General features: G+C 44.7%; 1 protein-coding gene across 1 annotated transcript in view; it reads left to right on the top strand.

The window, feature by feature from the left end:
• Window positions 1-19,901, top strand: part of PTPN1 (protein tyrosine phosphatase non-receptor type 1) — a 32,094-nt gene that overhangs the window by 5,516 nt on the left and 6,677 nt on the right. The window contains exons 2-4 of the mRNA XM_064391154.1: window positions 15,740-15,830; window positions 17,803-17,903; window positions 19,126-19,224. Of these exons, the coding sequence (XP_064247224.1) occupies window positions 15,740-15,830; window positions 17,803-17,903; window positions 19,126-19,224 (291 nt within the window). The remainder of the gene's footprint in view (window positions 1-15,739; window positions 15,831-17,802; window positions 17,904-19,125; window positions 19,225-19,901) is intronic.

The following is a 19,901-nucleotide window of genomic DNA, read 5'->3' as shown; positions in this document are numbered from 1 at the left end:
TTACTTTTAATTCTGTACACTTTCCATGTGAACAGTTGTCTCAGCTCTTGGTTGTTGTGGATGCTTTAGGAACAAGTAGTTTAAGGGGTCAAAAGTCACCTTCAGCACTGAGGGTGAAGAGATCAGTGGTGAAGATTTACCTGTTTCACTAATGATGAAGACGTCATTAATCAGATTGCATTGATCTGTGCAGTCTTTTTCTTCTCCTTAGAAGGTTAAAACAGTTTCTACACCAATAGAAATAGAAAATAAAGCAACAGGACAGCAGGTTTTGCATTCAGTTTAGGCACTGACAGAAAGACCTGTGTGGAGTACAGGAGCTGGGCAGACCCCGCTGCAGGCAGAGGAAACCCTCCCCTCTGGGCTGACAGCTCTCTGTACTTCATGTACTAAAATAATTGCTATTCAAAATGCTATTACACAGTACTCTACTGGACTTAAAGCAGCTGTAGTGTTTGTGATCTGTCAGGTGCTTTTGCTTGTATCTGAAGTTCCCAGAATTTTATGCTGCTTCTGTCAAGTACTTGATTCTTCAAGTACTTGATGCTGAGAGCCATCCTACAAAAGACACTCTGTTTCTCAGATTCTTTATATTTATATGGAACAAGCGTTCTTCACATAAAGAGGAATGTTCTCATAACCTTCTTCCCCTGTGCACAGTTCAATGAGAATTGCTTGTTTATACCATTCCTGATCCCACAGTAACAGGTTACAGTAACATAAACAGCGTGACCTTTTAATGCGATGGCAGGAAGTAAAATGTGAAATCTATTTTAAAAATGCATCTTTGACTAAGGAAGAGTATACTTCCTTTTTCTGACAGGAAAAATAACCCATGCTCGTTCAGAAGATCTCGATTCCATTTTACTGTGTGGGGCCTATTTTTTCCAGTCTTCTGTGCAGTCATTGCAGCTGCCTGAAGCAGGACTAAAGCTGCCATCCTCACGTGGAATTGTATCTCCTTTCCTAACATCTGCACAGCCATCAGTGACTAACGATGGGGGCTACAGGAAAAACACAGCTCTGACACAAGCAAGAGGTTTTAGTAAGAGGAACTTCTTTTGGAAAGAAGGAAAGGGTGGGTCATGGGAGCAAGAACTGGAAAAATATGACATAGCTTCTTAAACAACTTAAATACATATTGACACATTTGACAGAACTTCTGCATATTTCCGGAACTGGAAGGGATATGGGGAATTCTACCCAGTAAAGGAGTGGGGGCGGACAGCTACCCAGCTCTGGAAAATGTTTTTGTTTTCTTCCTTAGGAGATTAATTGAATTGGAATCAACACTGTCACTTCTTTCTTAAACTTCTGCCAGTGGAGGATTTTCACAGTAAATCGCAGTTGCTGCCTAGAACTTCATGGTCTGTGGGATGCCATGAACAAGAATCGTGTTTCAGCCTGTACTTCTTTTCATTCCCAGTATTGAAACCTTCTCAGAACTGGCCTCAGGTGTTTCATGAGCAGGGCAGATCTGTTACAAAGCTCCTGTGCAGGACAGGGTGTGCTGGGAACCAGAAACTCCCTCCTCTGATCCCTGCATGTTCCCGTGAGCTGGGGTGGCACTGGTAGGGCACTAACTGGCAGGTTTGGGGTTGGTGTGAGCGCTGGGGCAGTGCTGTTGGCACTGAGCAGCCTCACCTGCCTGGCTCATTCATGATTTCCCTTTGCCTTCTGTTCCCCAGCAGTCCCTGCTAGGTGACACACCTCCTGAGAGATGAACCAGGGGAGCATGTGGCACCTGGCTCCTGCTGGGAGCAGCAGGGCACAGCAGCTGCTCGCTTGGGCAGTGCTGGCCTGGGGAGAGGGGAGGTCTGATCACCTGGGGGGCAAAGCCCTTCTCTGTTTTCAGGGGCCCTCAGCTTCTGCAGCTTCCTTGCCCTGTGTCCATCAGACTCATCTGGTGCTCAGTAGAGGCAAAAGATTGGAACAGGAGGTTGAAAAAATGTGAAATCCTTAGAGCTGCTGAGTTCCTGGATTTATTAGCCCACGTGAGAGCATTAGTGGAGAGGTCTAATCTTACCAGTCTTTTTAGAGCCTGTCAGGAAGCAGATGGAGCAGAAAGGTTTCATGGAAACTACTGACTTACGTCTTATCTGGCATTGATTTTGTGTTTGCAGTTTGTGTAAAGCTGACCATCAGGAGCCTCCACTGGGAGCCAAGCCCATCACACAAGGCTTTGCTTGGTCACCCACACAATCCAGTGTACAGGATGCTCCTCTGTGAGGGACTGGCTGACAGCAGGAAATTCCTTGTGTGCTGCTCTGCCTGCTGAGTTCTCCACCACATGAAATTTGGGGTGGTAAAACTGTTATGTGCTTATTATCTTCTAAGAATAGATAATAAGTTAATATTGCTACCCAGTGAGGAGCAAACATTCAAACATTTATTGCTTTCATGTAACAACATCTACATCTTTTGGGTTTTCTTGTTCCAAAGTCTTTGCTAACAACGTGTTCTGCATATTAAACTCTCTGTCTACAGGCAAAATTGTCTTGAAATACTTACAGAAGAATAATATAATCTAAAAATGCTTTGCCCTCAGCAGTGTTGATATTAAAGGAGGCATTTGTGTGTGATTCTGGTAGTTGATAACCTTTATTTGTGGATCAGTGCTCAGAAGCCTTTGGTGTTGCTGTCTTTTGGGGTTGGGGAATGGAAAGGGTTGTGATAGATGTGAAGGATTTATTTAAAGATACTTACTGCATTTTTTAGTATTATTTTTTTTCTGTAAGTGTTCCAGATCTGTCCTACAGCTGCAAATGAGGATTTGAGGTAGGCATCAAGTGATAAAGCGTGTTTAGTCACAACTGATAACTGGCTTCAGCTGGCAGGAAGTGGAACACGATGAGCAAGAAGAGTCTGGTGGAGCCTGGGGTGGGGTGGCTTCAGTGCAGCACTGTCTGGGCTGGCGAGGAGTGCTGGAAGTGATGGGAGTCATGTGTTTCCAGAGGGGATGCTGCCACTACGAGAGGTAGAAGTTGTGAGGGTTGCTTGGCTGTGCTAAATCAGCTGGTTTAGTTCTCAGAATTAATTAGTTTTAACTAGCAGGATGAGTAGATGTATGAAGTGGCAGAACTGTTTATCTCATCTGATGCACACAGCTGACTCTCGCTGCAGTCTGTTTCATTAGCATGGGAGCATTCACAGCCCTTTGAAGGCCTGGCTTGTCAAGTTTTGCAGTCTTTTCCATGTGCTGGAGTGCAGAGTGCGAATCTGTCCTGCATTAAGATGTCTGTGAGCATTTAACTTGGTTATGTGATGTCCCTGTTTAACACTGACATTTGTTTTTATAAACTCTCAGTTGCTTTCAGATGAGAAGATGTCCTGTACAGCTGGGCATGAAAGCTCTCTGTCCCCATAGTGACAGTTAAAACAGCCTCTAATAACACAGGATTGGTTCTGTCACTGTCTTGAAGCATTGCTTTCCAGCTTGGAGAAATAAAAATACTGAATCCATTTGATCTTGGCTGGCTGGTTTGGGGTTATGGGAGGGGTTGTCTTTATGCCAGTTCCCAGGCTCGCTGGCCATAGGTGGATTGTCGTACACATTTACATCTCTGCTGTAAGTATTTAAGGGTTAAGTTTTCCTTTCCAAAAAGCCTATTGCCTTTTTCTCTCTGACCCTCAGAGCAGTTTACTACTCTGGAAGTAGTTGCATAAACATTGTGCTTTTATGTGCAACTTCTGTTAAACCTTGGTGCATCCTCCAGGCATCCTGCCCCAGAGCCAGCTGGGGGCTGGGCAGTCCGTGCTGTCCCCATCACTGCAGGACACACCAGTGACACAGGTATGGGCTGGGCAGTCTGTGCTGTCCCCATCACTGCCACCCTGCCTGTGCAGGACACACCAGTGACACAGGTATGGGCTGGGCAGTCTGTGCTGTCCCCATCACTGCCACCCTGCCTGTGCAGGACATGCAGGACATGCCAGTGACACAGGTGTGCCAGCTGGGGGCTGGGCAGTCCGTGCTGTCCCTGTCACTGCAGGACACACCAGTGACACAGGTGTGCCAGCTGGGGGCTGGGCAGTCCGTGCTGTCCCTGTCACTGCAGGACACACCAGTGACACAGGTGTGCCAGCTGGGGGCTGGGCAGTCCGTGCTGTCCCTGTCACTGCAGGACACACCAGTGACACAGGTATGGGCTGGGCAGTCCGTGCTGTCCCCATCACTGCCACCCTGCCTGTGCAGGACACACCAGTGACACAGGTGTGGGCTGGGGACACGGCAGCAGTGTTTGACTCACCCCAAACTGTTGGGGCCATTTAGTGGGAGCTGAGCAGCTCAGAATCTGTGAGGTTTGATATTAACCTAGCCCACTTAGATTGCTTTCCTAAACACAAATTGACAGTCGTGTGGAAAAGCAGGAGTATCCTAATTCTGCTTTATCTAACATCTGTTTTCAGCAGTACTGTTTGTTCTCAGCAGGTTTTTGTGTGCATTGCAGTAGCTTGGCAACCTGTAGGTTGCACCATTCAGTGAATTCAGTATGGTTTTAATCATCACTACGATTTTCCTTTCCAAATTTGAATATTCTAAGTACAGTGGAGTGGGCATCTGTAATTATAACTGCAACCACCACGTTAAACAGATCCCAGCTGAAAGAAGCTGTTCGTGCCAATTTGTAATCCAGCAAGTCCCTTCAATTGCTGTCTGAAAGCCTTTCTTAAGAAAAGACACTTAAAACTTCTTTCTGGAAATGGTAGCTAAGCAGTTGCAGCTACTTTAAGTTCCCAAAGAGGGGTTTGGGCCGTGTGCTGAGAACCAAAGGTACGGGAAGCAGGGCTGGTTGCTGGTTCTGCTGCAGAGCAAAGCTCGAGTTTGACCTTTCCCTGCATGCAGAGGCATGAGCCTGCATTGTGCAATCCTGGTAATTGTACATTCTCTTTAAACTCTTGGAATCTTGTTAGGTTAGAAATGATAAAAAGCTTTTAGTAACAGTGTAATGAGCATGCTTTGGCAGAATGAATCCGTAGTTCCATTGCCTGTCTGCTTGCTAGTGGCCAACGTGGTGAAACATTCTTTTGCCATAGATCAGAACTTGCTGGAGTTTGGTCTTGTACCCTTAACTGTAGGGAACAGCTGGAATGCAGACCCACTTACATTCTGGAGCTGGTACCTGTGTAACATTTGGTTCATCTTTTTGGGTGCATGGGGTTCCTTGATACTAAATAAATTCAGTTTTGCCCCTCATACATCTGACTAAAGTCTGCCTCTCAAGAAAGCCAGTACAGCAATGCACGGTGCAAACAGCTTCAAGGAAATGAAGTTTGCCACTGAATAAGAGGTAGCTAATGATATTTTTTGAATAGGTAAAGTAGAGTTCACAATTTCCTATATAACAATTCCTCCACTCCCTTTCTGGTGTGTTTTAGTACTTCCTCTACATATGACCGTATCTCTTGGAGAATTTTTATGGAATTAGTAGAAAGTTGGAAATATGGCTGTTGCTTGTCCCATAGCATTCTAAATAGAAAAATAACACTGGCATGGTCTGAACATGTGCCCCACTGTAGCAATGGTGTGACTGTTTCATTAACCTGTGCATATACATGAGAAAGTTCAGTTTAGCTTTTAGAGTCACATTGGAATACCCAGTGTGAATTAAATTATTTATGCAGAGGAACGCCCCTTAGCCATGAGGGAAGAGAAATTTGCGTTAAATTCTGACCTTGCTTTTTGTTTCAAGATAATAAACAATTTACTTGTGTTAGAACCAAGACCTTTCTTTCCAGGCAGGCTCTTCTGAGTGCTCCAGGTGGAGGGGAGTTGGCCTTGACCTTATCAAATGAGAATATCTGCCTTTATAAATGAAACACTTCAGAAAGAGTAGTGGGAAGTCTCTGAAGTCTGAATATTCTGTTGCATCTGGTGTGGTAACAGCATTGTGCTGTGAAGGCTAATTTAGTAGGTTTTGGAGAGGGAAAAAATCTTTGGGGCTCTTACAATATGCAAACTAATTAGAGGTTACAGTGAGCACAGCTGTTTCTGGCCAAGCTGACTAAGCTAGGAATTCAAATTACTATTTTTAGCCATCTTACAAGGTCTCTAGTTTTCAATGATACCCATGTTATTACTTCTAAAAGTTATATTGTTGTGTATTTATCACCCTGACAATAAGCATTTCTAGTGCAACCAGTCCATTACTTTTTAAATGGAACAAAGTGTTTGCAGTTCTGTGAGCTATTGTGAAGATAGTTTCAAAATCACATTCTGAACTAGTTTCTTTTTTCTACTAACCTTTGTTTGGAACTTTCTGCAAAGATTACTGGATGAAAAAAAGCATTCCTCAAAACTTGAGTGTATGGAATAGATCTACTTCATGCATAAATTTGTTCCTTAAAAAAAAAAGTCAGTCTAATTTTAACATAGCATATGGCAAGCTGGTGTCTAAAACTGCTTTAGCTGGCCGTATTTTCTAAATGCATATATAACTCGCTTAACTGCAGATAAGTATTAAAGCAAAGCCTTTGTAATTCATATTTTCTTCTGTGAACACCAATAGTTTGCTTTCTCTATCCTATAAATTATAATAGATAAAATCTGAGTTTAGTTTTAGTCAGTGTTGGGGGTAGAAAATGAGGCTTGCAAATTTACTCTGTGTTCACAAAATCCTGTTTCCATGATGATAAGAGACTTTCAAACCAAGAAAATAAAAATGAGGCGAACTCCAGAAGTTCCGATTCCTAGGTGAGAATGCTTTTGTTTCTGGCTTTGTGTCATCACGGAAAATACAGAAATACACCACTGAGAGTAAATCTAGCAGTGCTTTTGTGTTGACAAGGAGTTTCTCACCAGGGCTGCGAGGGGAGTGCAGGATTCCCAGGGCTGGCTCTGAACTGTGCTCCCATCCCGGGCCACTTCTATCCACAGTGCTCGTGATGGGCTGGGGGAGCTCATCTACAGCTTTCTGCCCTTGCCTCCAGGAACCAGGGAAGAAAAAGCATTCCTAGCAGAGCCTAAAGGAATTGCCCAGAGAAATGGCCTCGCTGCTGAAAGGAGAGCTCCAGAGCTGTCCCAGCACAGCTGCGGGTGACAGCAGAGGGCTGGGCTCCTGAAATGGCAGTGGGGAACACTAAGGTAGAAACTGAGGAGATGGGGAATGACCCCACTGGGAGAGCACAAGCAGCAGCCCTTGGAGCCACGCAGAGGTGTTGCCTGTCCTTGCTGGGGCTGAATTGGGGCACCACTCCTCGGGGAGGACACGAGTGCTGTTTGGAAGAGAGAGTGCAGATCAAAATCCCTGCTCCAGCATGAGGTCTCATTCTCATTGAAAGCCTGTGATGTTTTAGCAGTCCAAGAAGGCAGAGATGTTTATTTTGGAATGTAATGACAACAACAAACTTGACATGAGGGTATTCAAAGGACAATAGCAGTGATGTGAAAAAATGTGTGGTATTTTGCTTTGTAAACCCTAGAAGTATGTTTTTGTAGCTCCGAGTCTGTGATGAGCAAAGGATTGTGTGTGCACGTTCTCACAACCAGCCCGTTTTCCCTTTGCAGCAAATGCTGATGGTGTGTTAACAGTATAACCAAAAGGAATTGGTGATAAGTCTTGGGTGTAACAAAGTCTCCTGCTTGCCCATTACTCACTGTGTCCTGTGGTTCTGGGAGGTGTTGTAAGGTGCCAAGTCAAGTTGCTGAATTTGTAAAGAGCTTGATAAGTGAATATGGGGAGTGTGGAGCTCTTTGACAACTCAGATTTTTTGTTTTGAGGCACATGTGGTTCTGATGTCGGTGGAGGTTTTGCTCTGACCTTGTCTCTGTGTAGACATCTCTGATTCCACCTAGTTTGTAATACTTATTTTGAGCACCTACCAGAATTTCTGAGGCCAGATTATTTCCTGTTTTCAAGTAGTAATGTAAACTTCTTTGGTCTTCATTACTGGTAACCCCTTTAATGTAGTCAATGGCACCTTTCAGGAGAGGTGCTGTTTTCTTCTGTTGGAACTCCCTCACCTCTGTGACTGAAGTGCTGCAGAATGGGCTGAGAAGTGTGAGAGGCATTGTCCTGTTTGCTAAATCCAGGGTTAGAAATCCTTGTGATGTTATTCAGGGGATCATGTGCCTTCCAGGGAATTGTCCTGGTACTAAATGTATGGGAATAAAATCAAACTGAAAAAAACCCCAACATCACCACTAGGAGACCATTTAAAAAACCTTCTCTTTTTCTGACTTGTTAGGATTGCCTTAAGGATTAGAACTATAGAATGTCCCAAAGCTTGGGACAAATAATTTATCTCTTCTGGATAAGCAAAATGATGGATTTAGGAGAGATGATGACTTTGTAGTAGCTGGAAGTTTTAGCCACACCAGGGTCTCGTGTATTTGTAGGTCCTGTACGTGTCCCTGAGGGAGTCCCAGCCTTACTCCTGACTAAACTCCCTGGTGCTTCATAGCTGCTCCCTAATTAGTCTCAATTAAGGACGAAAGGGAAAGCTAATGAGTTGGTGAGGTAGTGTTCCCGGGAAGGTGTGGTTGGTGTTTAGAACACTTGTCCTTTTCCTTCAGTGCTGTCCCAGCAGAGGCCGGGCAGAGCAGATCGTGTGTCCTGGCAGCTGCCGTGGCTGGGGCATCTCCCTTTGCTGGACCTCTGCGCTGTGCTGTGCTCTCCTGGCTAATTCCGTAACACAGGAAGGTGCTGTGAGCTTGGCTGGGCCCTGTTGTGGGAATGCCCCTCGTGTGGAGCTGCCTCTGGCCACCCTGGAGCAGTAGAGTTCCCTTCTCAGGCTGAATTTGGTTTTCTCTCTGCCTTCTGCTCATGCTGTGTGCTGGGCAAGTAGCTCTCTCACACGTGGTGCCTTATGTTGGAAATTATCTCAACAAGGATAAGATCACATGGAAATGGCAGACTGCCCTTTTTTCTTTGGTAGTTCTGGTATTTTAGCAAATTCTGCATGTCACAGATGAGCAGATGTCACTGGAGATGGGGAATACTGGACTTGTCTTGTTATCTGTTACTGTGACCAGTATTTTTAAGATACCAGTTGGTAACCTAGATGTGTTAAACTCATATAGTCTCCAAAAAGATTAAAAATAATGCTGTGGTGGTTCTGCATCTATGTGAGTTTAAACTGCTGATGAGACAACTACACAAATGTTGGCATTTCTTTTTTGTAAAAATAAATTGAACGTTTGCAATCTTATTTTGTTTCTTTAAAATATTTGTCCTGAGTGAAATGACTGCGGTGTTTGTCTGTTAAGCAGCTAAAGTGCTGTGCTGTTTGTTTGGCTTTTAGTCAACACACTTTCCAGGAAAAGGTGAAAGGACACAAACACCACAGACGAGTTTCGGTTGTAGCTCAGTGCATGTGAAGTGCACGTCTTAATCTAAAGTGAAGGCTCTTTTCAAAAAACTTCATTGAGGCTTAGGAGGAAGAGTGGAACTCAGATTCTTAGGGCTGGTTGCTTTCAAACTCATTGTGATATTACTCATGGAGCCCACAGAGCTTGTTCTGTGTGCTCCTGCTCATTGCAGTGGGCTGGCACAGGTCATTAGATGAGTGTGTTAATGATCTTCCCAACTGATTTAGGGCGCCTTCAACTGTGACAGTAGATCCAGTACTAAGCAGTGTCCTGGAGTCTCTTCAGGCAGAAGGTGATAATGTCCTTCTCTGCTGGAACAATCCTGGTTCTGCGGTGGCCTTTCAGATTCCTCCTGAGCTGCAGGTACCAGCAGATATTCTGCAAATTTGTATTCTTTCAGCGGGCAGTGTGCCAGCATGCCCAAGTGAATAGAAGAGCAGGATGTGTTCAGAGCCAGTCTTGGAGCGGATGCATACACTGGGATCAAAAATGGGAGAAAAGGACAAAAAGTCTGTAAAGATCTGTTCAGCTTTTAACTGGTAAGACCTTGAATGTGTTACCTGGTGGGGAAGCAAGACTTACCTTTGATTATCTTATTTGCTTATTAATCAAATTAGTTCATTTATTTTAAGATTACATGGTGGCAATGGGTTACACAAGATTTGGCGGAATGGTGATAATGGATTATGCAAGATTTGGGGGAGATAGTACATTAACTTAACATTAACTGAGGTTATCAGCACAGTATCTCTGAGAGTAGAGGGCTCTGAATGAACATAGGTAAAAATTCCATGGTAAATCATTTCATGGTTCCTGTTTCATGAAGCCAGAGATGCCCTTGAGGAACTGTAAGCTCTCTGCAGTGGGGGGCATTTCTTGTCCTTTTGTTTCCAACTTGAAACATACTGTGTGCAGCTTGTCTAAATTCTAGGAAATACCTTGGTTATGCAGCACATGGAAAGGTGTGAGAAGTGTTTCTTATCCCTCCCTTAGTTCTAGCATTTGCAGGGTTCTTGTCTTTTTTTTCTCCTCTGAAGCCTCCAAAGCCTTGGGTTTTGTTTGTGTTTTTTTGGTGGTAGCTCTGTAGAAGCTATAATGCTCTTGGATGGCTTGTGAGATGTCAGAATGAAAATATTGGTATCTAGGAAAGCAGGACTGTTTATAACCACAGTTGTCAGTCTGTGAAGCCTGGAATGCCCTACGGGCCAGCAATGATACATTTTTAAACTCGCACAAAACCCATACTGCAAACAAATTAAGGTCTGGATTTGCTAGGCAGACTGAATTCCTTTGGGAGTTATGGGGATATCTGGTCTGTGGGATACTCCAGTCTATTTGAGATGAGGTTAAACCAGAACTCTTTATGTAGAGACCCCTAATGTTTGGGCAAATCAAGATGTGGATCTCATCGTGGTGGTTATTTCTCTTACAGAAGAAGAGCAAGTGAGTTAGAACCTCTTGACACTTTAATGAGAGTGTGGTTTATTTCCTGGCACTGACTTTGTGTGATGATACAGAAAGCAAGCTTTGCTTTTGTACAACAGCTGTCAAGAGAAAGCCATTTCACATTCTCAAACGTCTCTATCCTTCCAATAATGTCCAAGATGCACTTCTGGAGTAGATTGAGTATCTGGGAGGAAAAATAGAGATGGATGTGAAGAAGAAGAAGGGAACTTGAGTTGTTTTCTTACGCTGACGCTCCATTCAGTTGTTTCCTGTTTTGGCAGTGAGTACATGGCTACAAAAGAGCAGAAGTAGAATGTTCCTGCCAGCAGCTCTGAACTTCTTCTGTTATGGGTCATAAATTTCAAGGACAAACTATATTTTGAACTTACTGAAATTTGAGAAGTCTCATGTAATTCTTTAACCTGATACTAGAGTTTAGCTCTTTGATTTCCCTGTCTGTGTTGCAACACTCACAGGAACCAGAACTGAAAAATCAGTTTTTACCCATTGCAGATGACACTGAGGCAATCTGAGCCGCTGAGCTGTGCAGTATTGCTGTGGTTTATTGACAGCAGTGCCTTCCTTCTGGGAACAGCAGAATAAATGCACTGGTACAGTTTGGAAGTGGCACAAGTCTGTGGCTTTCTCCCTTCTGGAGGTGCAGCCAAGCCCTGAGAGCCATTCGGGTGCAGGTGTTAACCAGCATTTACAGTGTGCAGCTTCTCCCTGTCCAGAGGTGCAGTGCAGGACTGCAGGAGCTGCTGTCAGGAGCCTCTCCAGTGGGGCATGTTGGAACTGGTCAGTGCTGATAGTCTGTCATACCTGCTGGCTGTGATAAATACGGCCTGGGAAAAATGAGCCCACTTTGCCACGTGTTGAGATGATTGAGTATGGCAGCCATGCCCAGTTTACATTCTCCAGGGGGGTTATTTCCGTGCTCCAGCAGCTGACTGGTGTCACAAACCCTCACAGTGCCCGGGCAGTGCTGAATTAGCAGGGGGCTTTCTAGGAAACTGTGTTGCAAGTGTGTGATTTCTTATTTATTTATTTATTTTAACCTCGTGTGATAGTGGTGTTGAACTTTAAACAAGCCTGTCCTTTCCTCTCTGTGCTGCTCGACCTCAGGAAGATGCTTCACATAGCAGGCAACTGGTTTCTTTTTTTTTTTTTTTTTTTTGAGGGAAATTAGTAAGCAAATCAACACTACCATATCTTAGTTGAAAGCAAAACTAGGAGACCAGGTAAAATGTTTTAAAAGGGTATTAAAATCCACATTTATTTCACTTAGCTGGCTAAAATTCTGCAGCTGCTTGTTAAGATTTATGTTGTTATGCAGCTGTCTGTTCATTTATCTGATCTTTAGATGACCTTCCTCTTACCTACAAGTTACATCCTCATTTCTTGTTCTTGCCCAAGTACTCTGATGTAAGCTTAACGTAGGATAAGAAATCAAATCTTCCTTGTCAGGGTGGGCTACAGGAGCAGTTGTGTGCTTTATGTATTTGTGAAGTTCTTCTGTTGGGGAGTGAGTTCAGGGCCTCAGGTTGCTCTCTCCCATGCTGAATCTGGAGACCTTTTCCCTTTTGTGTGAAGTAGGTGTTTGTTGTGGATCTGGTGGTACGTGCTGGTTTTCTTGTGCTCCTCTCTACAGCTCTTTGCAACCTCATTGGATTGCTGGGGTATTTCCATTCTGAAACCAGCCTGAGTGATCCTGGGGAAAGAGCACTTCCACTTGACTTCATTGTAACTTTTTACTCTTCCACCTTTTCCAGTATCATGTGTCATCATTTTTTTCAGTGGCAGCTTTAAGAGGAAACCTGTTTTTTAAGCTAAGATTACTTTTTGATGTAAGTCTTTATATATAATTTTTGTGAAGTGCTGTTCTTATTGTGAGTGCCTCGGTAGATGGATTAGGAGCAATTCTGTAGCTCCTGATAAGTTCTTGGCATTTGCTGCTTCCCGGAGGAGCAGAACTGCTAAAATGACAGTAAGTTGTTATCTCTGAATCTGATCTGCTCCAGAGTTTATGGTGCAATTAAATAGTGTGACCAAACTGAGCCCTGCTGCAAGGCTTCCTGGCAGTCTGTGTTGGAGCTGAAGACGTTGGGACTGCACCTTTAGTGTCTGCTCTAAACACTGATACACAAATCTGCACAGTGTGCTTGAATGATGGCATGGCCACCTCTTCCTGTGGTCTTACATAATATTTACTTGAAGATTTTGAGGTGCATCTTGTCTTAGTGAATCTCCTGCTGGGGTCTGAGCAGGATGGGGAGAGTGAAACCCGATGTGCTGCTGTGCTCAGAGCCACAGGAAGTTCCCCTTTGAAGAGCAGAGCTTCAGCAAACTTCCTCTTTCCACCCCAAATATTGGGGGAACAGGGCTTAAAACCAGGAGATGAGTGGCATGAAGTGACTCATGCTCCAAACCCAAAGCATTTGACTTTGGAAAACTGACTTCAGTTCTAGCCCTTCCTCTTTAAAGTTTTATGTTGCACGACCTTTTAAATGAAATGTCAAGCTTCCTTTTCGACAGGCAGGATCTCTGCAGTGTGACTGGTGTGATTCAAGAAGGTGTTTTGTAACTTCGTGAATCCCTGCCTTCATCCCCTACCTTCGGTTCTCGTGACATCTCTGGCTTCAAGTTCCTCAGAGCACAATAATTCCGTGCTGTGAATGAGTCTGATTTCTCCAGCCTGGAGACCTTGTGCACTGTTCTGAGCACGTCCTGAGCCTGCTCTCACAGGAGCTGAGTGGTGTCACTAATGGTGTGGCTCCATCAGGGCCCTGCCGTGGCCACGCAGCTGCTGTGGGTCACTCCTGGGGGCACTGGGTGGTTTCTCTCCAGCCATGTTCTCTGTTAAAGGCAATTGCATTTCCACTAAAGTCAGCTTCATATCCTGGAAGTGACCTGGGATGATAAATTTCCTTTGGTCACTCGGGATGTTCTAGCAACTTCTGTATCCAAAAAAAGGAAAAACCAAACCCAACCAAAACTCCAAACCACTCTCCCCATGTTGCTGAGGAGAGTGTGCCCTGCGTGGTGTGCAGGCTTGCCTGCTCTCCAGGATTTTGCTTTCCTGTGTTCCTCCTGCTCAGCAGTGCTGGGTGCTGGCTGCCTTTTCACACCAGGCAGCAGCTCGCCTGTTGCCATGCCTCCATCCCTCTTTTGTTACCATCCCACCCCCAGCCCATGGTTTTTCCTGTTTCTTGAAACATGCTCCAGAAATACACTGCTGTTTTAAAATAGTCTGCTGAAGGCACACCAGTGGCTTGTTTCTTTCCATTTTCCCTGTGCCTGCGGGAGTTCAGCATCTCTAGAACTCCATTATTCACCAAGTACCTTTAGGCCCTGTGGCATCTTGAAAAAGAGCTGATCTTTGCTGGTGAGATAACAGCCAGCTCTCTATTCCCTGCACAATAAATTGCCACTTTCAGTTCCTGACATACCTGATGTTGGTATTGGAATCTGTGGAACTCCTGGGGACTGGCAGTAGTTTGTGTGTGCACACACATGTGGATGCTTCAGTGTAATATTTTTGTATTAGAGTTCCCTTGTATAATTCCATTTTGTGAGGAAGCATTTGATCCATTTGATTTTAAAAGAGGGGACAGTTTTTTTCAAATCTGTTAATGCTGTGAAAGGAAACTGTGTGTTAGTGCTGCTGCTGAAATAGCCCAGTATTTACAGAAAAATTCCTTAGGGATCTTGGTTTGGTTTGCATTTTGATGCTTTGATAATATGAATCCTGAGTTGGGGGGGAGTTGCGTTGGTATTGGGTGTTAGGGATTTTCAACACACATTTGGGAGATGTGGTTAGTGATCTAGAAAACCATTTTTCCCAGTTCCCTGTTTTTTTTTCTCTTATTAATCCTGTACAGTCAGTACGGGAGAATAAATCCCTGTGAAGTACAAAGTCACCAAGCTAGTGTCAGAGACAAATTTCCGAAAACACCCATTTTAGCTGCCTCATGTTTGAGATATTAGACTGTGGCAGTCCAGATCATATTCTCCAGACTGCATTCTTCATAAGCAGAAATACTGGCAGCCATGAGTTCAGTTATAAAAAGCTGGCAGCTGATGTCAGCCCTTATTTCAGTTTTGGAATACTGTGCTAATTTTGGGCAGCTTTATGTAAATCAGAGCTCTTCTCCTGACATGTAGCATTCGGGGTAACTTGGTACATACCTGAATAATGCAGCACAAGAGATAAACAGATAATGTGCTGCAGTAGATGGCCCACTTGAAAAGATCGTGTTGCACATGATTCTTTATATGCAGAACTGTGCTTGCACAGTATTTACTTGCAATGTGAAATTCTGTTTCAGCAAATAGGGACTAATGTCCAAGGGCAGCAGAATTCTTTTTAACTTCTGAAATTGTCTCCGATAGCTGAGCCGTTATTTGCATCTGAAAAAACCTAACTGAGAGAGCCCTGGTGGTGTGTTTGAGGTGCTGCATGTTTTAGCTGAGCACAACAATTGAGTACCACTGCAGCTCTGTGACATCGTGCTGATAACTCAGGATAATGATGAAAGTGGTCTCAGACAAATCACCCGTGTGTGTGTGTGATGCCCAGGGGGGTAGACAAGTTCTGTTCTATCACAATTAATGTTTTCTCTGCTGCTGAGTCAGAAGCAGGGTTGGCATTTTCACTGAAGCTGCAAACAAGGGCTTAAAGCAGTTTGTGTGGAAGTGCTTTGGGGCAGAGACCCTGCTCCTTCAGGAGCTGGAAGCATAATGTCTGGTGAATGTTGTGCTGCTTTATTGTGCAAACTAATATTATTTTAATAAATACTGTTATTTAAATTAGAAATTTAAACTCAGTTCTTAATTGGAGGCCCAAAGTGCTTTCTGTCCAGAATTCCCTCACATGAAGATGTGAAGTCAAATGGGTATTTGCCTTAAAATAGCTAATGGTATGAAATTAGATGGATTCGTAAGTAACAGGGTTTGGTTTGTTGTTTTTTTTGTTTGTTTCAGGACATCAGGCATGAAGCCAGTGATTTTCCATGTAAAGTGGCCAAACATCCCAGAAACAAAAATAGAAATAGGTACAGAGATGTCAGCCCCTGTAAGTACACTGTCTTTTCCATTGTTTATTAGACGTTGACTTCTAATGACTTCTCACAGCTAAATGTTCTTTGTAAGGACAAGATTCTGTTGGGTGGATAAGCACCCAAGACAACTCTTTGTTATTATATTTATTTATTTATTTGTGAGACTGGTGTCACAGGATGCTTTTATATCTACAGAGTTATACAAGAGCAGCACACAGCAGAGTCTGTATAAGACACTTGCTTTACCTTTGAGTTCTTCTGCTAAAGACTGGGGGTTGAAGTAGCATTGCTAAAGTTGCAGGGCTGGTTTCAGGGCAGCTCTCACCCAGCAGAGCCTCCTGCCAGGCAGCACGGGTGGCAGCAGTGCCCCTCCTGGGGGCAGAGTGGCACAGAGCTCTGCCAGAGAGAAAGCTGGGCTGGAAAAGCTCCTTGGAGCAGAGGAGGAGCACAGGGGATGCTCCCAGGGCACAGCTGGGTTTTGAAATGGCTGTGTCCCCTGTGCTGGGGGAAATGCAGCTCTGTGTCCCCTGTGCTGGGGAAATGAGGCTCTGTGTCCCCTGTGCTGGGGAAATGCAGCTCTGTGTCCCCTGTGCTGGGAGAAATGCAGCTCTGTGTCCCCTGTGCTGGGGGAAATGCAGCTCTGTGTCCCCTGTGCTGGGAGAAATGCAGCTCTGTGTCCCCTGTGCTGGGGGAAATGCAGCTCTCTGTCCCCTGTGCTGGGGGAAATGCAGCTCTGTGTCCCCTGTGCTGGGGAAATGCAGCTCTGTGTCCCCTGTGCTGGGGGAATGCAGCTCAGTGTCCCCTGTGCTGGGGGAAATGCAGCTCTGTGTCCCCTGTGCTGGGGAAATGCAGCTCTGTGTCCCCTGTGCTGGGGGAAATGCAGCTCTGTGTCCCCTGTGCTGGGGAAATGCAGCTCTGGGCACAGGTCCTGTACAGCACAGCTCACTGTGCTGCTGCAGCCGCCTCTCCTGCTGCCATCCCAGGGACAGGGACAGGGACAGTCCCACTGCCACCTGCTCTTGCCTGGCATCCAGGCTGCAGTCACAGGGCACAAATGATGCTCCATGGATGTGGTCAGAAATAATATTGGATGTGTCTGACACGGCAGGAGCTCCCAGGGGTCTCTGAGCAGCTTTCCCTGCACAGGGCAGTGCCAGGCCTGGCCCACGTGTCCCCTCGGGGTGCAGCACTGCCTGAGCTCAGGGGCCCTGTCCCAGGGCAGGGTGCTGCTCTGGGGCACAGAACTTCTGCCTTGGTGCTCAAAAGCTCCTGAAGCCTTTGGGGCAGTTAACCAGGGCAGTAATGTTGCACGTGGTTTGCTTTACTAAGCAGTTCTAATGTTTGAGGTTGTGAGTAACAAATTCCTTGTTGCCTTTAGATAATCCTGGTCCCAGTCTGTTTGCTTTCTTGCAAAATGTGGGAACCCTTGTGTGTATTTAGCTTTTTTAGTTGGTGGTTTGGTTTCTTCAGGCCCAAGTTGAGCAAGTGACTAACAAAAGAGCAAATCAATTACATTTGCTGTATTTCTTGATTTTTGATCATTTTTTCTGCGCATGAAGGGGTGGTCAGGTTGGGAACAGTAGCTGCATATCTATAAGAATAAAGGGTCTCTGTCCTGTTTCCCCAATATATGCTTAAGACAAACATTTAACAACCTTGAACAGACTGTATTTGAATGCTTAAGCTGGAAAGATAAGTTGTGTAATTAGATTTATTTAAAACCAGCAGGTTGATAAGTGAATGGATGGGTCAGTGTGATCTGGTTTGCAGATTGCAGTGGGGATCATTTCAGATGCCAGGGCCTCACTCTTGCAGGGTGTTCTTAGGGGGTGGAGTGTGAGCTGTGCTCCCTGCTCTGTGGGTGTTCATGAGCAGTGGGTGAGCCCTGCTCTGCCCAGGACAGCTCAGCCGTGTGACTGACCCCCTGCTGATGGGGATGTGCTGTGTTCCACGTTCATTAACCTGTCTTTTCTAATTGTGCTGCAGTTGATCACAGTCGAATTAAGCTAAACCAAGGTGACAATGACTATATCAATGCTAGTTTGATAAAAATGGAAGAGGCCCAAAGGAGCTACATCCTTACCCAGGTAACTGCTGGCAGTGGATAATAAAAATCTTATGGTGGCTGGAGTTGTTTTTCTTGGGTTTTCTGTTTGTTTTCTTTATTGTAAAGCTACTTAAGTGCATACAAACATCTGTGTGTGTATAAAAGTCACTGCTTTTCCCTGAATCTGTCAATTCCACACCTATCTGTATAACAAATTAAAGGTACCCACATGCCCTGTTGTCTTATTCTGAGAGGCAGCAACTGTGCCAGGCTTCTTGTTTGTGCTAAATGTTCAGTTCCCTGGAGACTGTCCTGATCTCTAATCTTGGCTCTTTTTTACCCCTTCCTCCCACACTTTAGATAAAGGTAGACTGGAATTAATATTTTCAAGTGACAGCTCTTCCTTCCTGTTTCTAAAGAACAGAGATAAATCTTCTCAGGAAGAAATGGGCAGAGCAGTGTGCAAAGTGAAAATGGTCCTTTGAGCACAGCTCTCACTGCCCTGCCCCAGGATGGGGGTTGATCACAGGGGGAGCTCTGGGGAATACTCAGATGTGCAGCTGGCTGACACTGCTTACTGTCCTGATCCACATTTAATGGCTTTGAATGGCTTCATTCCAATCCAGTCCTTCTTTCTGGGGACCTGCTCTTCTGTTTGAGCACAGGAGTGGATCAAACCCAAACTCCAGAGCAATGGCTTCAGAGTAGAAAATGGCAAAGGAACATGGCAGAAGTAGGAAATTCTACTTTGAGGATAGATAGTCTTTAAAAGGAGTCACTATTTCATTCAGTCCCAAGGCAAATGTGTGAAGATTCTGGAAAACCAGATAATTCATTAACTGATTTTGCATCCTTTCAGTCTTCTGGGTGCTTTAGTCAAGTATCATGAGTAAGGATGAGGGATTGCAGAGTAGATTGACAGAGATGTTATTTTTGCTTTTAGTCAGTGGGGTTTATTTCCCCATGACCTTTGTATATCTCTCCTAAGAAAATGCAGCATTTTTCACTCCCAGTTCTGTTCTCACAAATGAGACTGTGTCTCTCTTCCTCTTATGTATGGGGGGAAAAGATTAACCATGCTTTCATGGGTGAATTCATAACCTGGAACTTGAAGCTGTCTCACTGCATTTTTTACAGTTTTGAATGAGAAGTTGCTTGTTACTTGTTTAAATCTCTTGCCTTGTGCAGGGACTCTTACTGGGGAAGAATGCACTGACATTTACAGAAAATAATGCTTATTTCTGGGGATTCTGTCTCTGCAGGGACCTTTGCCAAATACTTGTGGTCACTTTTGGGAGATGGTTTGGGAACAGAAAAGCCGTGGTGTTGTCATGTTGAACAGAGTGATGGAAAAGGGATCCGTAAGTACTCACCCAGCTCTAGCTATGGGTTCATCACATTTATGCTTTTCTGTAATAAAAAACCAAGTGAAACCACCCCAAAGTACGGGATGGGATGACTGCAAGTAGTTTTGTCTAAGATATTGTACCTGGAATTGAATACTTGTGAACTGATCTTACTGCAGTCAGAAAATCACTGGGTTTGTAAATGTAGGGCCTAATTTCTCATGAATTTGGCTAAAATAAAACACAAGCACACCATGATTCCACACAAATGGAAGGCTCTGCTGCTAACCAGGGGCTCTGGAGTTGTTCTCAGTGTGCACAGGTCGCACCTCTCAGGGCTCTGCAGTGTGAGGTGGCTCTGCAGCAGAGAGAGAAGCTCTGGGGCTCCAGGTTTCCATCACACACTGAGCTCTGATCATGCAGTGGCCCCGAGGCACACTGTCCCCTCCAGTGTCACTGCTGTGCAGAATGCAGTGTCGTAATGTATAAAGACATTTTGGAGGAGGGCAGTGAGTGTGCTGGGTATCCACCAGTGATAACTGGGTGGTACAGGCTTTTGCATCATCAGAAAAACATTCCCAATAATCAGGAAAATTCTTGGGCAATGAGCTGTGTTTTAATAAACTGCAGCCTGGATTTTCCAGTGTTTTGCTGGGTTTTGTACTACAAGTGAAACTTAATCTTCAAAAGAG

The sequence above is a fragment of the Passer domesticus genome, chromosome 16 (genome assembly GCF_036417665.1).
Source record: "Passer domesticus isolate bPasDom1 chromosome 16, bPasDom1.hap1, whole genome shotgun sequence".
Classification (NCBI taxonomy): Eukaryota; Metazoa; Chordata; class Aves; order Passeriformes; family Passeridae; genus Passer; species Passer domesticus.
The sequence above is the reverse complement of the archived record's forward strand: the minus strand, read 5'-3'. Positions and strand labels throughout refer to the sequence as shown.